Source organism: Gossypium arboreum, chromosome 4 (genome assembly GCF_025698485.1).
Source record: "Gossypium arboreum isolate Shixiya-1 chromosome 4, ASM2569848v2, whole genome shotgun sequence".
In the NCBI taxonomy this organism is placed as follows: domain Eukaryota; kingdom Viridiplantae; phylum Streptophyta; class Magnoliopsida; order Malvales; family Malvaceae; genus Gossypium; species Gossypium arboreum.
Window position 1 is genome coordinate 110,109,335 of NC_069073.1, and position 20,137 is coordinate 110,129,471.

Sequence of the window (20,137 nt, forward strand, 5' to 3'; positions counted from 1 at the left end):
ATGTAATAAATTAAATATTATAATAATGATTGAAGTTGACACCATTTGATATAATGGTAGTTGAGGAAAATGACACAACTAACTAGGATAATTTATTGGTACCGCAAATGATAAGGATTGTTGATAATGGATCCATTACCAAAGCTATAAAGCAACAAAACAGTAGTTTCACAAAACTGAATATAGGTAAACATGATGTGATTCTCCATCACAAAATTGACAAAACTATAATGCCGGCACTTCCATTCTTGTTCACACACTTATAACTCCTTCCTTCAATTTTTAGAAGAAAGCGATAAATTTTCATTTTCATTTTGTTGGTTTAAGCAATTGCTATTTCTCGTTCAAAGAATAAAACTATACATCTTTCCTTCACTAGTAGAATGCCAATACAGTAAATATATATGTACCTAACTTTTTCCTCGTAGAAAAAGGTCAAAAAAAAAAATTGAAACTCCAATTGTCTTCTACCATGGCAATGAAAGCTCATTGCACAGGTCTCTTATGGTTAAGCTAGCAAGTCTGAAGCCAAGAGCTTGAATTCCACCCATTATTGTGGGGCTGAGCTATTTTATGAAGCATTCTTTTTGAGTTCTGGGTCAGTTTGGTAGTAAACAACATCCCCAGTGTCACTAACATAATGATCGTTCTTCAAGCTTCTCATCAAACTTCCGATGAGGTGGAAAGGTAAAGGCCCTGATTGTTCCGGCTCTCGATAGTATTTTCCGAGAACTGGCTTCGCTGCCTCGGTCTATGACACAACATTATACCAACATAATAATTAGATAAAAAAATGAAATAAGAGAACATCAAAGTGGGAAAAAAAAAAAAAAAGAGATACGTAAAGGTACTAACCGCCTCTACTAAATGGTAGTGTGGGATTTGTGGAAACAAATGGTGTATGACATGGGTTCCAATATCATGGTGGATGTTGTTGATCCATCCATAGTCACGGTCAAGTGTTGTAAGACCTCCCCTTAAGTAACTCCATTCCTATCCATATTTGTTATTTTATTTGTAAGTTTCCATATGAATTTCAACATAGGCGCCTTAGCATATTAAATTTGACCAACAAATTTCATATACCTTCCCGCGGTACCAAGGAAGCTTCTCTTCATGACCATGGTGATGCAAGTATGTAACCCCATCCAGCCACATCACGAAAATCTAAACATCAAACCAACGACGAGTCAAATCATATTTTCTACTTCCCGATATCGTTTCCTTGAAAGAAGAAACTTGAAACCTACCCAATATGGAATGCCATATAGTTTAAGCAACTGCATAGGACCCATTGTGAAACCCAAGCCAACAAGAAAAGCAGCCATGGCTGTCCAACATAGAGTGGAAGTAATAACATCTTTTCGTTCGGTCGGGACAAACAAATCACTGCTGGGGTCGAAGTGCGAACCGCTCTTTCCCGGACTTCTGTTCCACTGCAATTTAAAGTGAAATCAACCATTAATTTCTCAACATATAGGAATCATCAAAAATTTAATAACCACGAAAACACTTACAAGGTAGAAAGGGAATGCAAGCATGGGAAAAGGCAATATGAACCGCAATGTTCGTGTTAGAGTATCTAAACTCCTGTATATCTTCTCAGATAACTGCAATTGAATTGACAAAAGTGTTTACAATTTAGACCAAAGGCCGTGATTCATCATTCTCAATATAAGAGAAAAAAAAGAAGAGAGAAATTAACTCACCGGGTGCCATGATTCATCATTCTCAACATGACCATGGTTTTGATGGTGAGTCCTGTGGCTAATTCTCCTGTAAAGTTCAATCATAATGGAAATGAATTCAATTAAAACTTTTCATATGCAAATGGAGAAGAGATGAACCTTTCAAGAAATACTAGGCATACCATCCATGGTAAGGCACAAGAATGGAAGAATGCAAGAGATGCCCCACTACACTGTTTAACTTGGGATCGTTTGAAAAGCTACCGTGGCCACTGCACAAAGAAATGAAACAAAATCCATGAAACATATTAAGACAGTCAGATCTAATAACAGAGGAGGTTGTAACTCGCAAATGCAATTCAAAAAAAAAAAAAAAAAGTTTACCAGTCATGACCAAGAACAAAAAGAGCCCAAAACATGGTTCCTTGAGCAGCCCAGTAAAGAGGCCAAACAATCCAGTTGTTAACATAGACCGCAGCAGCCGCCAGGCCTAACACCACAGCGACATCCCTCACCACGTAGCTCATAGATTTCCATGGATCCTTCACCCAACAATGCTTCGGTATGGCCGCTCTTATATCAGCCAACTTAAACGGCGGAGGCGCCCCAGGGTCGAACCCTGCCTCTTGTTCTTGTTCCTCAAATCCATTAATACCATGGTTCCTCTCTTTCCTTCCCTCATCTTCTTCAACGGATGCAACTCTAAATGGGGCACTCACGTTTAGACCCCAGTTCCTGGATTTGATTGGATTTAATATTTTTAGATCTGGGAAATTCTTGTTTTTGGTTAAAAATCTGGATTTTGAAGAACTCCTCGAGATAACGCCAGCGACGGGTCTATCGTAGATACAAGGAAGAGGCTTTAAACCAGATATAATGAAACCCGCCATTGAAGACTCAGGTAAAAAGAAAAACTCAACCACCGGTTTGCTTTCAGAAAAGAATAAAATATAGGGAAAAAAATATGTAAGTACAAGTAACAATCTTTGGTTACACGACAACGTCAAAGATCCCGCCTTTTTAATGATGTTCCTCCTCACAGAATAACAGAAAATAAAAAAGGGCTGAGATAGAAGGGTGCTATAGTGAGAAAGAAAGAGAGATAGGCAAACACTGAGAGGATCGCGGCTGAACGAAGAAGGGGGGAGGGGGGATTTTATATTTAAGGTTGCCGGGCTGCGGAGAGGTTGTTCAGAGTCAGAAACATATTTTTTCAATATATATAATGGAGGTATGTATGGAATACAGTTACCGAGTACTCTCAACTCGATTTCCAGTCCTTGTCATTGGAGCGTGTATTTCACTTTTTCTACGGGTTCGGCAGCCCCTATTACTGGCGCAACCGGTAGGGCGGGCGTTTTTTTCTCCTCCCAATCTCACTCCCGCCCCCCACCCCCACCCCCGCCCTTTTTTTTTCTTTTAAATATTTTATTATTTAATTTTAAACTCAATATCGAAATAATTTTTATACTATAAATATTTTTATTCATAATTCTTCTTATTTTAAAATAAAAATACATTTAAATACAGAATCAATTAAACTAAAAATCAATCCACTTGAAATATTTTTTATCTTATTTTTAAACTTTTGATCTAAATTCTTTTAAAAAATTAATAAAAGCAATGAAAATATTAAAGAATTGTTTTAAGGTAAAAATATTATTACCTTTTAAAAAAATTATTATAGATTCTAATTATATCTCTTTTTTTTGACATAATATTTAAAATTATTTATAATTCTTACACAACTCATAAATAGAAAGATAATGCTCTATTTTTATAATAATATTTTGTTTTTGGTTATATCTCAATTATTTATAGTAACATTTTAATTTGATTTTTTAAGATGTTATTTGATATTTTAATTTATAAATTTTTATTTTGTATTTTAGTCCTTTTTTTTAACATTTCAGAGTCAATTTAAAAAAAAGCTTTAATATTGTAAATGATAATACAATGTTAATAGAAATAAATAGATTGAAATTTTCTCCATTTTAAGTGGTAAGAAATTACTTATCTACTTAATTTATAAAAAATATTTATTTACTTATCATTTTTTATTTTTATATAAAATTAAACCATTAATATTGATTTAATTTTTCAATGTATTATAAAAGAACTTAAAGTAATAGCCAATTAACTTAATCAAAAGCATAGATAATAATATAAATATACGGTAGAAATTATAGTTAAAACCTAAAAAATAAAAATAGAAAGAAAATCTTAATAAATATATTACAGAAATTTGAGAATTTTAATGAAAAACCCAACATATCCAACTGAGAACTCGATTTTTATTTTTTTTATAATATAAAATCAGGACGGCTCAAAAATCCAAGAGTTGTAAGATTTGATATTTCCAAAGGTAGGCGGTTGTAGCAGTGGATTTCCTGCTCCCTTCATCAGTTATTCATGGACGGAGGGTTTTCAACACGAGCTTCTTAAGGTCGGTTCCCCAAAAACAAAATGATGAAAAACCCACAGAGTGGGAACTGCCTCCCACGTGATGAAATTTATGATTCATTGAATGGTTGATTAATTTAATCTCCAACTCAAACTCACGTTAATCGCTCATGAAACACGCTAACAATCACTTCCTTTTTTTTCCTGTCTATTCTCCCATCTTTATTTCACTTTTGACCTTGTTTGTTTTACATGGGCTAATGAGTACTTTTAAAATGTCAAAGTATTAACTTTTTTTTTTTTTTGATAACGATGAATTTAATTTTTAATGTTTGTATATTTTATTAATTTTTATTTAAATTTAAATATTAATTTTTTAAAAAGAGTCAAATAAATATTCACTAAAATTTTAATTTTTTAAAATTATTGCCATCGCAACCCATGTGGCATTTTACATAACACTATTTGTATTATATGTTATGTCAATAAATAATTTTAAAATTATAAAATATTAAAAATAAATAAGTAAAATAATAGCATATATTACACATGGTCTATCATTTGAACTACATCTTTAAAATTTAACTATTTAATCAATATTTTATTAAAAGTAATAATAATATGACTATTTTTTAATATAACTCTTCTTTAAAATATTAAGACTAAATTGACAAAAAATATAAATATTAAGAACTAAATTTTCAATTATACCCATTTTTTCCCTTGCTCCCCAAACTAAAACTCTAACAAATTAGCCAACCGACCAAGTCGGCAAGGAATACGTGGACCATGCGAAACACGAAAAGGGAATTAATTATTAATTAAATAATTTCTAGTGTGAGACCAAACAAAAGAACCTAAATTCAACAAAGATAAAGGCAGGGTCTGGTCATTCCTTAGAATAGAAAATCAATACTTTTACCAATAACACGGATGGTTTTTGACTGTTTCAAAGTAAGGATTTTACAAACTCTATACTAAATCAACATCAACTCTTTACATTCGATATTTAAACATGCATATTGCATGGAAAACAAAATCTATGATTTTCAACCCAAGAATTTCTTATCAATAATGATTTTTTTTTTTAAGGAGCTGAAATGTTGACTATATGCTACTTTACATCAGAAAACAAACAACTCTCAAGACACACAGTGTAAATTGAAGCTTCAATTCACTATTTCACCAACCAAATCATATGATTCCAAATTTTTTTACTGTGAACAATAATGGCGCCATCATGAGCTCGAAAGTGATCAACTACTATGGAGTATGAAGAAATGATCACGAGACATAATTCCCAATTTGTGTCAAGTTATATTTGCCACCACTTTCGATTTTCCATTGCCTTCACAAGTTCATCTGCCAATGACGCAAAGTTTTCTGCCCCGCTCTGCAGCTCTTCGGTGCGTCTGCTGATTCTCTGATACAATCATAAGCAACCACAGAGCAGCAGGTTACACTTAGAGATAAGGCAGGATCTGTTATATTGACAACTTTTAAATTTTATTAACTGCAGTAAAATGTTCATCGAATGGCATTAACTAGTCTTCTGGTTCTAGGAACTATTTACAGTTTTGTACCCTTTCATCTCATTAACTAAGAATAACAAAAGAGAAAGCAGTTTAAATTTAAATTATAATTAGATTTTATTCATCCAACAAATGTCAGCTTCTTTTGATGGGAAATCCTTTTTTACCTCCAGCTTTTCCTGTCTTTCTACCAGTTTATTTCTCGCATGCGCTGCTGCTGAAGAGGCATCCTGCAATATCAGACAATAGAGTCTGCTTAGAGAGCAGTTACTGATAAAAGGTGAACCAGTAAAAGCAAAAATGTATCTAGATCTGTTACCCCAGTTTTTCTATATTTTGCAATAATTTCTTGAGCTGTTCTAACCCTGGGTGTTGAATCATCTGCTGCACCTAGCAGTTTTTCCCTGTCTGTTTCTTTTCCTGCAAGGGAAAGTGAATATTCACCAATTTCGTTTTAGAAGTTTGGGAGTAAAGAAAAGCAAGTAAGATTGTGAAGTTTACCTCCTTTCGTTTTAACAGCTTCATGAGATGAGGAGCTAGTTACAGGTGGAGTGTCATCTATTTCGATGTCATCTGGTGCCACAAGAAATATGTGTTGTCAGAGAAAACCAATAATTAAGAAAGAGTGTAGATGTAACTATGGACCAAACCTATGTCAAGCTCCATCTCTTCATGCTTATTAACATTCTGGCTTGTGTCTATGAAGGGGGTCTTTGAAAATTTGCTCTCCAAATGAGTAAAATTGGATTCAGGCATTGCAGATGTATTCACTTTTCCTCCTTTAAAGCCTTTGACTATACCACCAAGAATCCCTGGTGCCATACCCTGCGGCAATATGGTAAAAAGATAAGCAGCTTTGTTTTGTCAGAAATTAGACCTAGAAGAGATTTCTATGGACCTGTTTCATCTTCTGGTTTGAAGAGAAACTTAAGGCAGCATCGGCAGCTGCTGCAAGAACCCTATCGTGGAGACAAGGCAGAGATTCCGGAATCCTAGCAACAATACAGAAAGTTCTCAGAATCATTTTCTTCATTAAATTTAAAATTGTCGCTAAAGAATTGGTTAATTTAGTGATGGCAGTACCTGAAATCATTTGCACCAGCCAAGAGAGAGATGAATGCCATTTCACATCTGCTCGTCTATTTATACCAAACATCAGACATATATCAGATGACTTACTGAGAATACAAATATACTGACCAAAACAAAGGGTTTTTCAGTATTACAGGTAATTTTGGTTTTGTCAGCACAGCATAATCGCAGATGTTAATGCATGTTCTTAAATCTATATTTAATATGTCATGATACACACTGCTAAACAATGAAACGGCATTCCAAAGAGAAAGAAGAGAATCTACCAGTGCAACTTGAGCATTATCAGAAGTCATCAACTTATCCATATTTGCCTTGTAGTTCCACCTTAGGATTGACTTTATGGAGCTTTCTTTAACCAATTCCAAGTCTGGCAAGGATCTGCATGGAGATAGGTAGTAGCATTCAGTCATTTGATAAACATGGGAATCGGATGATATGACATAGAAATCACTACCCTAGTTAAAGAAAAAAGAAAAAAGAAATAATATCAGCATTTTTTACCTGATCTCCAGATCCCCTGTTTGAAACAGCAATAGAAGTCCACAAACTCTTCCATCTTTCTTAAAAGTGGTGGTCCAACAGCAAGGTCTCGTATGGTTTACTTTATGAATTGTTTTATCCTTGCCCTATAGAAAGTAAAGCACTTTAGCGTACAAATGGAGGCACAACAATGTTCAGAAGAAAAACATAGTAAAGGCAATAAAGGCACCTGAATCATAGATTTCATAGAGTACAACCGCAAGGAATTTTCACAACAAAGCAACACAAGTGTATCAAGTGAGTGTTCCAGAGACGATGCAGCTTCTGGAGAGGAGGGATGCTCAGTTGAAGAAGCATCAAGCTCAGCCTCAATCTTGGCAGTGGTATCCTTGTTGGATTCCTCAGACCTCTTCTCACAGTTTAATATGGATAATGGAAGACTGTTCTCTGGAGTTTGAAATATTATTAGAATTCTATTGTTCATTAATACTAAATGCAAAAAGAAGTGTTAACTATAACTATAAGCATCTAGCTCTATTACGGCACTTGCCTATAATGTACATGGAGAGTGCAGTTTCTTCTTTTTTCAAGTGCCATGGATGAGGTTGTATCATCTCACCATTAGCACCGTTAATAGAGATTATTTTTGCATCCTTGGTTAATATAAATATTATTTGCTCTTCAGGTTTGATTGCAACATCTGTTTCTGAATGCTCAGAGCTTTTGACATGTCTATGAACATTTTTAAACTCTAACCAAGACAATGAAATGATCGGAGATGATGAACTAGATACACAGTCGGTGAGAAACAAAATTGATGGCGAACTCACATCAAGCATCGCAACCTGTGGTGGAAGAATAAAGAAAGATGAGTCCTGAAACAGAAAGCTAAAAAACCAGCAAATCAACAATGACCTATCTTCTTAGACAAATGAAGAGGATGTGTCAAACAAAGAGAAGACAGATGAAATTTACACGACCAAATTCAAATCCAATGGTAAGCTTGGCTCCACAATTCCCAAAATGCAGGGCTTGAACTGGTGATTTAAGAAGGGAAAATACAGCTTTACGCTGAGGTCCTTTTCCTTGCGTAAAACTCTGAACTGTAGGGCAAGTTGAACGATATTAATCTGAGAAAATAAAGGCTTTAACAAAAGCATCGCTGAGTGAAAGCTTACCTTCACATTTGGTCTCCGTGACATAGTGAAAGCTTGTTTTATCAGACCTGCCAAGGTAATAAATGCTTACCTATACAAGACCAAATGTTAAAAACATATACATAAAAGTATCAGCTTAATGCATAACCTTGAAATATTAAAAGTTAAAGAGAAAATGTAAAGAAAAAGTACTAACCACACCGCATTCATTTCCAACAGCCAAATTCAAAGTGTGCCAACAGAAGTTCAGAGTTGTAACTGGAACACTAGAATGAGCCACGTTTGTGCCTTGCACCTGACATTCAATAGAAATTATTTGATGCAAACAAAGTTGCATTGAAAGGACAGTATTCTGAAACTCACTTCTCCTTCAAGAACAAAGAGAAGAGTCAGTATAGGATAAGAAGCATCCCAGATCCGGACCGAACCATCCTGGTAACCTGCTATGTACAATCTATCAATACTGTTATCCTTAGAGACAGCTAGTTGAGTGGGTACACCGCCTGTCAAGGGCCACTTTATGCCAGCAGCAGGGGTTGGTGTTGAGCAAGGTTTCGTTATTGATGCAAGCTGATGCAACAGTAGGAAAACATTAGGCAAGAAAAACTTAAGGGAACACAACGACATCGAATAATCAACATATTTATGACAAAACACAATACCTCTGAAAGACATTTTGATGAGATTCCACCAGCAGGTAGGGCGCTGAACTTTCCAACAGTCATTGATGGGTCAGCTGTAGGTATAACCATGGGAAATTCCACTGGATGGGCAAATTGTTTCCTCTCTTTCTCAGATAGCAAGGTAGACAAGTTTGTACCATCATAAAGATGCAGTTGTCCAGGGTTTGTCAACACAAAAAGATCAGCTTTGTGATTTCCCCCTGTTGCCCCAGCACTTGGCAACAAAGTCATGTCAGCGAAAGAGCCAGTCAATGTAAGGTCCACACGACCAACACATCTAACAGTCTCCATCCCAGATGACCATTCAAGACTCAAAACCTGTACCAGCCACATTAAGCTCTAAATATATACAATCTTCATTTTGCAATAAAGTTCCTAATTGACTTAATAAAAATCAAGGCTTACCAAAGTTAGATTTTCCATCATCCAAAAGCAAAGATTAAAATTAATTTGACATGACAAATTCCAGTATGACTATTGTTATTGTGATAAAAATAGGAATTCCTAATTAAATGTATTCACTAGAAATTGTAGCCTTTAAAATGAATAAAACATATTAACGGATGAGTATTCTTTTAAATCTACTAAAATGCTAGTCAGAACTTTTACCCCCTTTTGGAACATATAGTCTATGCATTCAGAATTAGTAAACTTCATTACATCAGACATTTTATTATATAAATTCTAGAATAGAAAATGTCAAATTGCAATCAAATGTGTTACGTACTGTCAGAACTTCTTCAGATCCTATCTCATCACCACCATAGATAAAAAGTTTGCCATTATAATCATTGCGTGATGTATTATTTGAGGACCATTGTAACACAATGACAGGAAGTTTCCTCTCAGCGGATGACAATTGCAGCTTAACAACATTTTTGTTTTGTCCATTTCTTTCACCTTTAGAAGAGGTAATACTTGTATTCCAAAACAAGATATCCCCATCTACATATCCCACTGCGAGAATGGATCCATCAGAAGATGCCCAACAAATAGCACTTATTTCCTTTTCTTGGAGATGATGCTCAAATGTATCATCTTGAACATCTGAATCCACTGCATCCTTTAATTGAAGATCCTTTCCACCTCCAATAAAGGGAATTTGAGATTTAGAAACATCCCAAAGAATTATCAAACCATTTGCATATGCAATTATGACCCTGAAAAAGAATATAATTCAAAATATTAAAGTAACAAGAAGATGCTAAAGCAATCTGGATTTCTTTTTTCTTATTGCATATGGTAATTAGGTTCTAACTTAAGATGGTTGTTTCATCCTGGTAAGGCTGCAGGTACATCGAGATACTGATGGAATGAAAGACTAGATACAATACCTTAATATAAAATATGTTATTTTATGGTGATGCATCAAATCATCCCAGTTCGTTTCACCATATAGCCCACATGTAAAAGTAAAGGTCACGGTACAAATCCAAGCATTCAGGATTAATTGACTAGTTATTAAGTTGAGCCTTAAGTCTTTATTTTATCAATTCCAAAGGTCGAGCTAATATTAGCAATTGCACCACACCTATCTCCAGAAGAATGGGGTTGAGGAAGAATCCCAACAATAGGTTGGTCATCAGGAAATGAAAATCCAGCTGCTTCTGTAAGACAGTGTAAAACAGTCCGTTAAAGGAACAGAGAACCCAAAAGCTTTAAATAGTATATATAGGATTTCAGACTCCTCATGAATTAAATTCATCATGCCGCAGTTGCATATTTTGTAGAGACTAAAAAAACTGTACATATTCAGACTGGCTTGATACATAGGAAATCCAAGTAACATAGGCCAAAAACTTCCTAAGGAGAAACATGAAAAATCATTTAGTTATTTTAATCAGTGGAGATTATTAATTGACCATTAGAAAGGAAAGAAGAAACTACCACTTAAAGAATTTGCTGATATATTATAGGGTAAGTGCGAAAGTTTTCCATCTTCACCATCATACTTAACCACTGATAGTATACCATACTCATCTCCAATGTACCTGTGAGATAAGATAGAGAAATAATGTGGTAAGTATTGCCACATACCACTTCCATAGCTACCAAATTTGCAGCTGATTTTATAAATATATAAGATCATTATTTTTCAAACTATTGTACATGAAATGTGAGCCACCAATGAGACAGAAGGCAGTAATGTTGGACTCCCACTGTAAGCAGCATGCTAGATGCCTGGTCTCCAGATTCCAGACCTGCAAAAAATTGGGAAGTTTTTAACATACTGGCAAGATCCCTTACGACACAATCGCTGCACATTTTATGACAAATAAGTACCTGAATATCATTGTCATTTGAGATACCAATCAAAAAACCCTGGTTTTGTATGAACTGCCATGAAAATACTGAAGTTTAGTTCACAGCTATATGTGTAAGTTACAATCTTAACATAGTTTTCATAGATGAACAAAAAAAATGTATCTCAACAAAGAAAGACTTCAACTTGGAGTTGCTCAAGGTAATGTTTGGGAATTAAGATTTTAGAATTTGGATTTGGATTTCAAAATTAGTATAAATTGAGCAGTAAACTATTTAAAAATGTAACATTCATGATCATTTCTAAAATCCATGATTTTGCTAGAAGCCTATTTAGTAATGAATTTGAAATCCTTAAAATATTTTTGGATTTGACAAATCCATGTTTTTATACTTTTCTAATATATATTAGATTGAATCTTAACTAATTTGTCCATAATATATGCATTTCATTCTTACCATTTATATTATAATTGAAATCCAAATCCAAATTTTCAAATCCAAGTTCACTAGAGTTTACTAAGGATTAAAGAAATAACAAAATTGCCAGCAAGCCTTGAGAAAAAAATTTGCGCTGAAATCATGCACACCTCTAAATATTTGTAAGGCAATTGCTTCGGAGATATGAGAAGTCCCTCAATTCCATCACCCCCAATAACTTTAATCCGTCCATCTCTGTAATAAATGGAACCAAAAATACATATTGAGAAGGCAAGTAATGAAACACCACACTAGGACCAAAAAGAAAATTGAAGATGAAGCAATCTAATGGTCAACATTCAAAACATTCTTATCTAAGACATTTTTGGATTGATACCAAAGGAAAAAAAATTCAAGTTGATAATGTTTACTAGTTAAAGCTTAAAAATTGAAACTCACAAAGTCCCGATAGCCAAGAGGCGCTGAATAGGATCAAAAGCAAGAATTGATGCAGTAGATGGGATCCCATAGTGAATAGCAACTCGCAAATCCAAATCTTCTGATTTCAAATCCCCACGCTGCACATTTTGCTGAAACCAACAAGCTCCAATCAGATGTTTTACTAATAAAGAAAAAAAAAAAAGGGAAGAATCTGAAATTTCTAAAACTAAAAGCAAGGAATTTCATTTTTGGTACCTGGGAATGATGAACCGATTTCTGAAGCAGGCGTTTAGCGAACATGGTAAAACCAGATTAAGATGAAAGCAAATCGGAGGAATTTTTCTTTTTTATTTTCAAAGTTTCGGGGGATGTTTGGTTTGGATCAAAGACCTGTTTTTTTCTTGCTTTGCTTAGTTTCAGTGATTAACCCAATGCAAAAAAGTTAAAATTTGTGACTTTGTCAAGCAGGAGTCAAGAAAGAATATAGCTTGTTTTATCAAAACAAGAAAAAAAAAAAAAGAAGCTTGCGTTTTGAACTTCATTTTATGACTTTGTTGGACAGCTGTCGGGATATGATTTGTGAGCCATGTGATTGCAGGAAATTTCAAATAAATTCGTCGTATGATATATGAAGTATGAACAAACGCCCATTTGGCGACTTTCTGATTTTGGATTCGTTGACCGTTAGTTTGTCATAGGCTTAAAGTTTAGATGTAGAAGTCGTGAATTTATATCTTCAAGCTGTTAATAAAATGGGGATGTAGCTCAGATGGTAGAGCGCTCGCTTAGCATGCGAGAGGTACGGGGATCGATACCCCGCATCTCCATCATGTATGTCTTCTTTTTACCCCTGTCGACCTCTCTGTTCGTGGCTGTAATTATAAAACAACAAAACAAGGGTGCTGTGAAAAGGAGAGACTGGACGTAAAAGGACAAGTTTCACAACTTCTTTTCAAATGATTGAGTGTTGTTCAACATATTTTCCGACGAACCCAGAGAATAGAAACATCACTATTTGCTATCTCTTCCGGTCCACTCCTTAGCTGTTTTATTTAAAAGCCTTCTATTATTTGTTCTTCTGTTTTATTTAAACCCCTCTAAATAAGCCAGGATTTTTATAATTAGTTTTATATGTTATGCATTAAAAATAATTTAAAAAAAAAGTAAAAGGAAGATGGAAAATAAGCTAGAAATTTTTCATGTATTCAAATTTCACGTTTTATTTATAAATTCTTTACATTCAATTCAATAAAGTATAAGTAAATAAGTCTTTTAATTATTTCATTTAAAACATTTAATTAACGCTGATGTTTATAAATGAACTAGAGAGTTTTATCTCATCACTTCAATTAGAGTTTAAGAAGACTATAGACATCTATTATTAATACAACACTCTCACTTAGATGTCTATAAAAGAAAAAAGGGTAAATTATAAAAATAGTCACTTTTGTTTATTTCAGGTTACATTTTAGTCACTTATGTTTGAAATGTTACATTTTAGTCACTTATGTTATTATTTTGTTACGAAATGATCACTCTTCCGTTAAGTTCCGTTATCTCTCTAACTGTAATACTACGTGGCAGTCCAACTAGATTTTAAGTGCCAACTTGAATTTCCTAATGGGATGAGAATAGATTTTTTTATTAAATAAATTTAATTAATTAAAATTTTAAACCCTAAATTTTAGTTAAAAAACCATTCATCTCCCCCTTTTTTTTAGTTTTCTTTTTCAATTGACTAAAAAAGCTATTACCATCAAAATATTTTTATTCACGTATGAAAACAAAAGAGAATTCAATGGAGGGTCCAAGTATGTCTTCTTCACCGACAAATTTATGTTCTAAAACTTAAAATGAAGTGGTTGTCGACAAATAAGAAGATGGTAATCATTTTTGTTCCTAATCATTGTATTTTTCAACTCTTCACGTTCTTGAATAATTAGTTTCTCAATCCGATTTTTTTTATCTGAATCAGCTTGTTTGTTCACAATCTCTTTGTGAGTATCCCTTTTTTCTAATTTGAAATTCTTTTAGTTGTTAATATTCATATCAAGAATTTTAATTTAGGGTTTTCATTAAACAATAAAAAAATCCAATCTTTTGTTTTTCAGTATTGAATAAAAGAGATAGAGGAATGCAAAGAAGACATACCTGAACCCTCCATTGAATCCATCTTTATGAAGTAGTCAATTTGATTTCAACTATTTTGATCTTAATAATAGTTTTTCCAATCAAATGAAAAAAAAAACATTGAAAAAAAGAAGAGACTGAAGAAAATTAAAAAGAGGAGATGAACAGATTTTTTAGTTAAGGTTTAGGTTTAAAAATTTTAATTAATTAAAATTTTTAATTAAAAATATATTTTCATCCCATTTAGAAATCCAAGTTGGCATCTAAAATCTAGTTGGACTGCCACGTAGGATTATCGTTAGAGAGATAACGGAACTTAACGGTAGAGTGATCACTTCGTAACAAAATAGTAACATAAGTGACTAAAACGTAACATTTCAAACATAAGTGACTAAAATGTAACTTGAGGCAAACAAAAGTGACTATTTTTGTAGATTACCCAAGAAAAATTGTGTCTCATTAAAACCTTTATTAGGAAAAATTATATGAGATAAGAACCTAATTAAAGAAGTGCACAATCTCTCATTGTCTGTTGCCTCGTTAAAAATCTTTATTAGGAGAACCCAATGGGACAACACTTTGGTTAAAGGAAAAGAGTCTAACATATTTTGAACTCTCCTAATGATGATGACACTTAACATGTTTGAGGTGGCGCATTCCAATTTTGTATACCAGCCTTCAAATATTGTGGTTGGTAATGTCTTGGTAAACAGATCTGCTAAATTATCACAGGAATGAATTTGTTGAACTTCAATATCATCTTTCTTCTCAATATCATGAGTGAAGAATAATTTTGGTGAAATATTTTTTATTCTATTTCCTAATGTATCCTCTCTTCTTTTTAATTGAGGTATACACGTTGCATTATCTTTGTATAAAATGGTTGGTACCTTTTCTTGTAGAGATAAACTATACATGATTTGTTTTAGCCTTAGCCAAACACACTCTATACTAGTCTCATGCATTGCAATTATTTCTCAATGATTTTAAGAAGCAAGGGCTAATGTTTATTTTGTTAAACGTCATGATATAGTTGTACCTTCACATGTAAATAATTATCTTGTTGGATCAACCTTTATGGGGATCCAATAAATATTGAACATTTGCATAGCCAACTAATTGAGAATTTAAATCATTTGAATAAAATAACTTCAAATTAGTTGTTCCTTTAAGATATCTAAATATATGTTTAATTCCATTCCAATATCTATGTGTTGGAGAAGAATTGAATCTTGCTAATAAACTTTCAAGAAATGTTATATCAAGTCGTGTGTTGTTTGCTAAATACATTAATGCCCAATACGACACTAAGATATGGTATTTCAATATTGTAACTGATGTGATGTCTCATGATAAGTTTTATATTTATGCTTGATCGTACTTGAAAACTAACTATTATCACGATGAAGGCAAGCGCACCTATTGAACAGTAGTATAGTTTATAGCAATACCGGAATGTTGAACCCACAGGAACTAAAAGTACTAGTATTAACTTTCTTCTTATTATCTAGCCTAACAATAAGGGGATTTGTTTTATCTAAACTAATTAACTAAACTAAGAATGCACAGAAAGTAAATTGGGGAAATACTTTTAGGAAAACTGATTGATTTAGACAATACCCAAGGGAAAAATCCACCTAGATTTCACTTGTTATTTGACTCTGAATTAGATGATTTATTCATTTGACTTAATCCGTAGAAATCCCTAATTTATATTATTATTTCTCTCGAGACTAACAACGTCTAACCCTAGGTTGATTAATTGAAATCTCTTTCTAATTAAAACCCTAGTGTTGCATTAACTCGATCTATGGATTTCCTTATTAAGTTTGACCCTAATTCGACAGATTTGTGTCTCCTTATGTCTAGGGTTGCAATCAAATCCGTTTAATTATTCTAGATCTACTCTTAGACAGGGACTTTTGCTCCTCTGAATAAGTACATCAATACTTGAATCAATATCCTGGAATATTAAAGCAAGAATTAAGAACACATAATTAATATCAAATCAAATATTTATCATATAATTTAGAAAATAATAAAAAGATCCATCTTAGGTTTCATTCCCCTTAGGTATTTAGCGGATTTAGTTCATAAGTGTAAAAGAAAACATCTTAAAAGAATAATGATAACAAAACATAAAGAAACCCAAAAATCCCGAAGGAAACTGAAGGGAGATCTTCAGGCTTGAAGGAGAATCCGGCTTCTGAGATGGATCAATCGGCTTTCTTCGAGTAATTCCTTGTCTCTTACTCCGTGTGTCTTCTCTAGGTACCTCCTAGGGTGTTTATATAGGCTTTAGAATGCTTCAAAACCCTCAAGAGTGGCCTTTCTTGAATAGGACTAGACTTGGGCTCAACAGGGACATGGCCGTGTGAGGTGGCTTAGGCCGTGTTACAATCTGTTAAATAGACACGGGCGTGTGAACTACCCGTGTGAGGAAGTCCAGGCCGTTTTGATTTCCCACGTTGACCCATTTTTTCCGTTTTTGGTCGTTTCTCCCTCTTTTTACCCTCCTATGCTCACCTAAGTATAAAACATGAAATTAAAGGATTAGGAGCATCAAATTCCAAAAATCTGATGATAATTCATCCAAAAATATGCTAAGCATGGGATAAATATATGTATAAATTACGATTTATCAAATACCCCCACACTTAAGCGTTTGCTTGTCCTCAAGCAAAATTCTTAACTCACAAAAATAAATTCTTCTCAACTTATAATTCTCATCAATAGTATCTTAAAATAATCCATAAGTAATCATACATTGAAAATTCAACTCAAAGAACATCAAAGTTTCAAACATTCCAAGTTGAGCATTTTATCACGAAAACATAGGTGTCTCCCCTCATCTAAGTAATCACCTTTGATTCAAAATATCACAGAGTTTCAGATCCTCACTAAATATTGTGTTTAAGGACAAGAAATTTAGCACTCAACAGTCATTATGAAAAGTTATTACCATAGGCTTGCGTGAAAATCAAATCTCCACCACTATATATTGAGATGATACATCAATCAAAAGGTCTTTAGAGGGTTGTAATGTGGCTTTGGTTAGGGGGTGTGGTCACAAGCTGAAAGAAAAGGTTAGAATCGAGATTGAACTGAAAAACTACCTGACTAGAAAAATACTAAAACTGACAAATTACATTCCTAATTAGAAGATCCTAGAATTGAGCTTTTCTTCATGGAATATTGAATTAAATACTTAAGCTTAAAAATAAAAAATTACTACTAATATGTATGTATTTTTTTTAGAACAAATTAAGTAACATAGAAGTTTGCTATATGTATTTTTTTTTAGAACAAATCAAGTAACATAGAACTTTGCTAATAAAACATAGCTAAGCAATTTATTCAAATCCAATCTCAACAAAAATAGGGATCAAATGAGGGGATTTCAACAATAATGGGTTATGAGTTAATATTGAGGGTAAATCAATGAATAGCTTGTTAGGCTCAAGGGGGTTCACTAAGGGTTAATTATGAGGGTAGACTTTTATGGAGTAAGTGGGTTAAACCTAAGTACCTTTATCATCTCGACATATCAAATCAAATGATGTGGTCTTGACATGCATAATCGAAGCAAGTTTTAGAATAACAAATCAATATTGACGCACTCATAGCAACAATAAAAGTGAGCATGCAAGAAATAATATATGCTCTAAAAGCTCAAGATCTCACAAAAATTATGACTTTTTGATGTTAATCCTGTAAATTCTAACTCAAGATAATACCTAAACTTGGGGAAACAACCTAAAAATTTTAATTTTCAAAAATTTCAACTTATCATATTTGGCTCCCTAATGTCTTAAAGTTTAAACAATCAATGCACATTTACTTATGATTTAATTCAAAACATATCGATAAAAATATGGGTTAATCAAAATTTATTCTAATAGTGATATGAGTGAGTCACGTGAGAATAAGGCAAAATTCAGGGATTTTTCTGATAATGATATGAATAACCCCCCCACACTTAAGATGTACATTATCCTCAATGTACAAAGATAGACTTACTGAAAAATATAGATATAATATCATAAGATAGGAAAAGAAGTGAAACTTCCTAAATGTTAGATGGAATCCTTGAATTGGAGTTATGGAAAGTAATCGGCCAAGACAAGGCTGAGATTGGAGAAGGATACTCTGGTGGTAGTAGAGGTTGTTAGTCCATAAGTCCTGCGCCAAAAGAATATTATATCTGGTGGTAGCTGTGGTCGTCGTCGAGCAGGACATGACAATCGTGGAGAACCTTTTCCAGTGGAGTTGCAAATTCCTAAGTAATAGTAAGCTTTGGAGCTCTTCATAACTGCGATAGAATCATTAACTCTTTAGTAAATATAAAGTAGCATGATTACTCGTAAAGAAATGGCCAAAAATATAAATTCTTAATATAAATTATAAAACCTAAAGATAAAGTAAAATGATCTTAAAAATAAAATAAAAAGTAAGTCAAAATGATCTTAAAAATAAAATAAAAAGTTATTTAGAAAGGTAAATACAGATAAAAGTAAACAAATAAAAATAAAGTAAAGTCTTTAAAAATCCTCGTTGCCGGATGGTTCGTGAGGTGGGGGTGGAGATGAGATGTGAAGGTGGTGACAAATCTGATGTAATGTTACATCAATGTGATCGAAGCGCTGAAAACATTGCTACTCGAATCGAGTTAGGCGGTCAGAGATGTCAAAGAGTGAAGCAGCCGCATGAACTGGACGATAAATAGGTGGTGGCTGAAAGGGTGGATCCTCGTGAGGTGGTGGGACATCATTAGTAATGTCCTTTAGGTCCTCTTACTTGGCTGACTGGACGAGACAGTACTGGGGAGGATCAAATCTACGTCGTCACTCGATCATCCTCATATGGAGCATACTCGAGATGCCCTGTGGGGACATTTGACCGATGAGGGTAAGGGAAGATGCTTGCGCCACCATGTTGAGGAGACCGAAGTACCGTACCAGGTGAGTCACATAAGGGTCGATAGAAATGACTCCCTTTTTATGCCGCTCCGTCTGATTGCGAATGGCGAGGGCAATGAAATAGGCGAGGTCGAATACGTGCCCATGCTCCATGCTCTATAAAAAATAGGAGTCGTTAGTGTTGACGACGCCGGTGCTCTCTCACTGTCCTGTCAAGGTGTGGGCTAGGATGGCGTATAAGTATCTCAGGGATGGGGCTAGAGCCAATGCCTTGGAGCGACTAGGGCCATAGGTGGCCGAAGCAGGAACGAGGGCCCTCCAGTAGTTTGAAGGAGAGTAGTGGATGTGGCGATGGAGGCTGGTGAAGTCGTCGTTGCTCATGAACTCCTCCGTGTATAGTCCAAATGCGACTCCAAACTCAGGTACACTCAACTGACGAACTAAACCGTCGAGACGGAACTAGACCATTCCAGGATCATCAAACTCTGTCATAATGACTTGAAGATAAAAGGTTGAATAGAGTTCAAGTGTGAGCTCGAGGTACGTGGGCTCGATGATCTCGAAGAAGAATCCCCACGGGTTAGTAGTCAGGAGAGCTCGGGCTGCTTCAGGGAGTTGGATCTGCTCTAGGGCGGTCCAATCAATGCAACAACCCACACCTAGGGGTCGGACCCGTAGTATCTGGAATAGTTCTTCTTGGGGTCCGAGTGGAAATTGGAGGAATGGGTGCCTGATTTCAGTGGTAGAACCCGAGGAGGATGCTGCTTATTTTCGTTTCTTTAAGGCAGGGACGGCGGTTTTCTTACCATGTGGATTTGACATGGTATACCTGCAAGAAGAAAAGATTAAGTCAACAATAATTCTCGCATCTTTAAGCAAAATCTGAATAATCCCAAAAATAATGACTTGCTAGTAAGATAATATGGA

General features: G+C 34.2%; 2 protein-coding genes and 1 non-coding gene across 3 annotated transcripts; 1 reads left to right on the forward strand and 2 right to left on the reverse strand.

Annotated features, from left to right (window-relative positions):
- Positions 1-260: 260 nt before the first annotated feature.
- On the reverse strand, positions 261-2,969 carry LOC108461005 (omega-3 fatty acid desaturase, chloroplastic-like). Its single transcript, XM_017760755.2, has 8 exons — positions 2,073-2,969; positions 1,871-1,960; positions 1,710-1,776; positions 1,518-1,610; positions 1,251-1,436; positions 1,087-1,167; positions 856-993; positions 261-751 (listed from the first exon to the last, which is right to left on the reverse strand). The coding sequence occupies exons 1-8, from the start codon at positions 2,576-2,578 to the stop codon at positions 572-574; spliced, it is 1,341 nt and encodes a 446-aa protein (XP_017616244.1). The 5' UTR covers positions 2,579-2,969; the 3' UTR covers positions 261-571.
- Positions 2,970-4,987: 2,018 nt separating this feature from the next.
- LOC108460786 (uncharacterized) lies at positions 4,988-12,754 on the reverse strand. Its single transcript, XM_017760432.2, has 24 exons — positions 12,417-12,754; positions 12,180-12,310; positions 11,891-11,975; positions 11,322-11,375; positions 11,148-11,239; positions 10,926-11,029; positions 10,570-10,645; positions 9,766-10,198; positions 9,018-9,356; positions 8,719-8,925; positions 8,552-8,650; positions 8,377-8,446; positions 8,174-8,301; positions 7,749-8,043; positions 7,428-7,645; positions 7,220-7,344; positions 6,982-7,096; positions 6,707-6,762; positions 6,522-6,615; positions 6,274-6,448; positions 6,125-6,196; positions 5,943-6,043; positions 5,791-5,853; positions 4,988-5,514 (listed from the first exon to the last, which is right to left on the reverse strand). Exons 1-24 carry the CDS (start codon positions 12,459-12,461, stop codon positions 5,407-5,409), a joined length of 3,285 nt encoding a protein of 1,094 aa, XP_017615921.1. The 5' UTR covers positions 12,462-12,754; the 3' UTR covers positions 4,988-5,406.
- A 161-nt stretch (positions 12,755-12,915) lies between these two features.
- On the forward strand, positions 12,916-12,988 carry TRNAA-AGC (transfer RNA alanine (anticodon AGC)). The gene has a single exon. It is a non-coding gene; the product is annotated as a tRNA-Ala (tRNA).
- The last annotated feature ends 7,149 nt before the right edge of the window (positions 12,989-20,137 follow it).

What these genes read in the sequence shown, in the direction of transcription:
- LOC108461005 (XM_017760755.2), bottom strand. Translation starts at nt 2,578, where the DNA reads ATGGCGGGTTTCATTATATCTGGTTTAAAGCCTCTTCCTTGTATCTAC. An exon ending in ATGATGAATCATGGCACCCG is followed by an intron (nt 1,611 to 1,709) that starts GTGAGTTAATTT and finishes ATTCAATTGCAG; the next exon opens with TTATCTGAGAAGATATACAG. An exon ending in ACTACCATTTAGTAGAGGCG is followed by an intron (nt 752 to 855) that starts GTTAGTACCTTT and finishes GTTGTGTCATAG; the next exon opens with ACCGAGGCAGCGAAGCCAGT.
- LOC108460786 (XM_017760432.2), bottom strand. Translation starts at nt 12,461, where the DNA reads ATGTTCGCTAAACGCCTGCTTCAGAAATCGGTTCATCATTCCCAG. An exon ending in CAAATGACAATGATATTCAG is followed by an intron (nt 11,240 to 11,321) that starts GTACTTATTTGT and finishes AATTTTTTGCAG; the next exon opens with GTCTGGAATCTGGAGACCAG. An exon ending in GCTGGTGCAAATGATTTCAG is followed by an intron (nt 6,616 to 6,706) that starts GTACTGCCATCA and finishes TATTGTTGCTAG; the next exon opens with GATTCCGGAATCTCTGCCTT.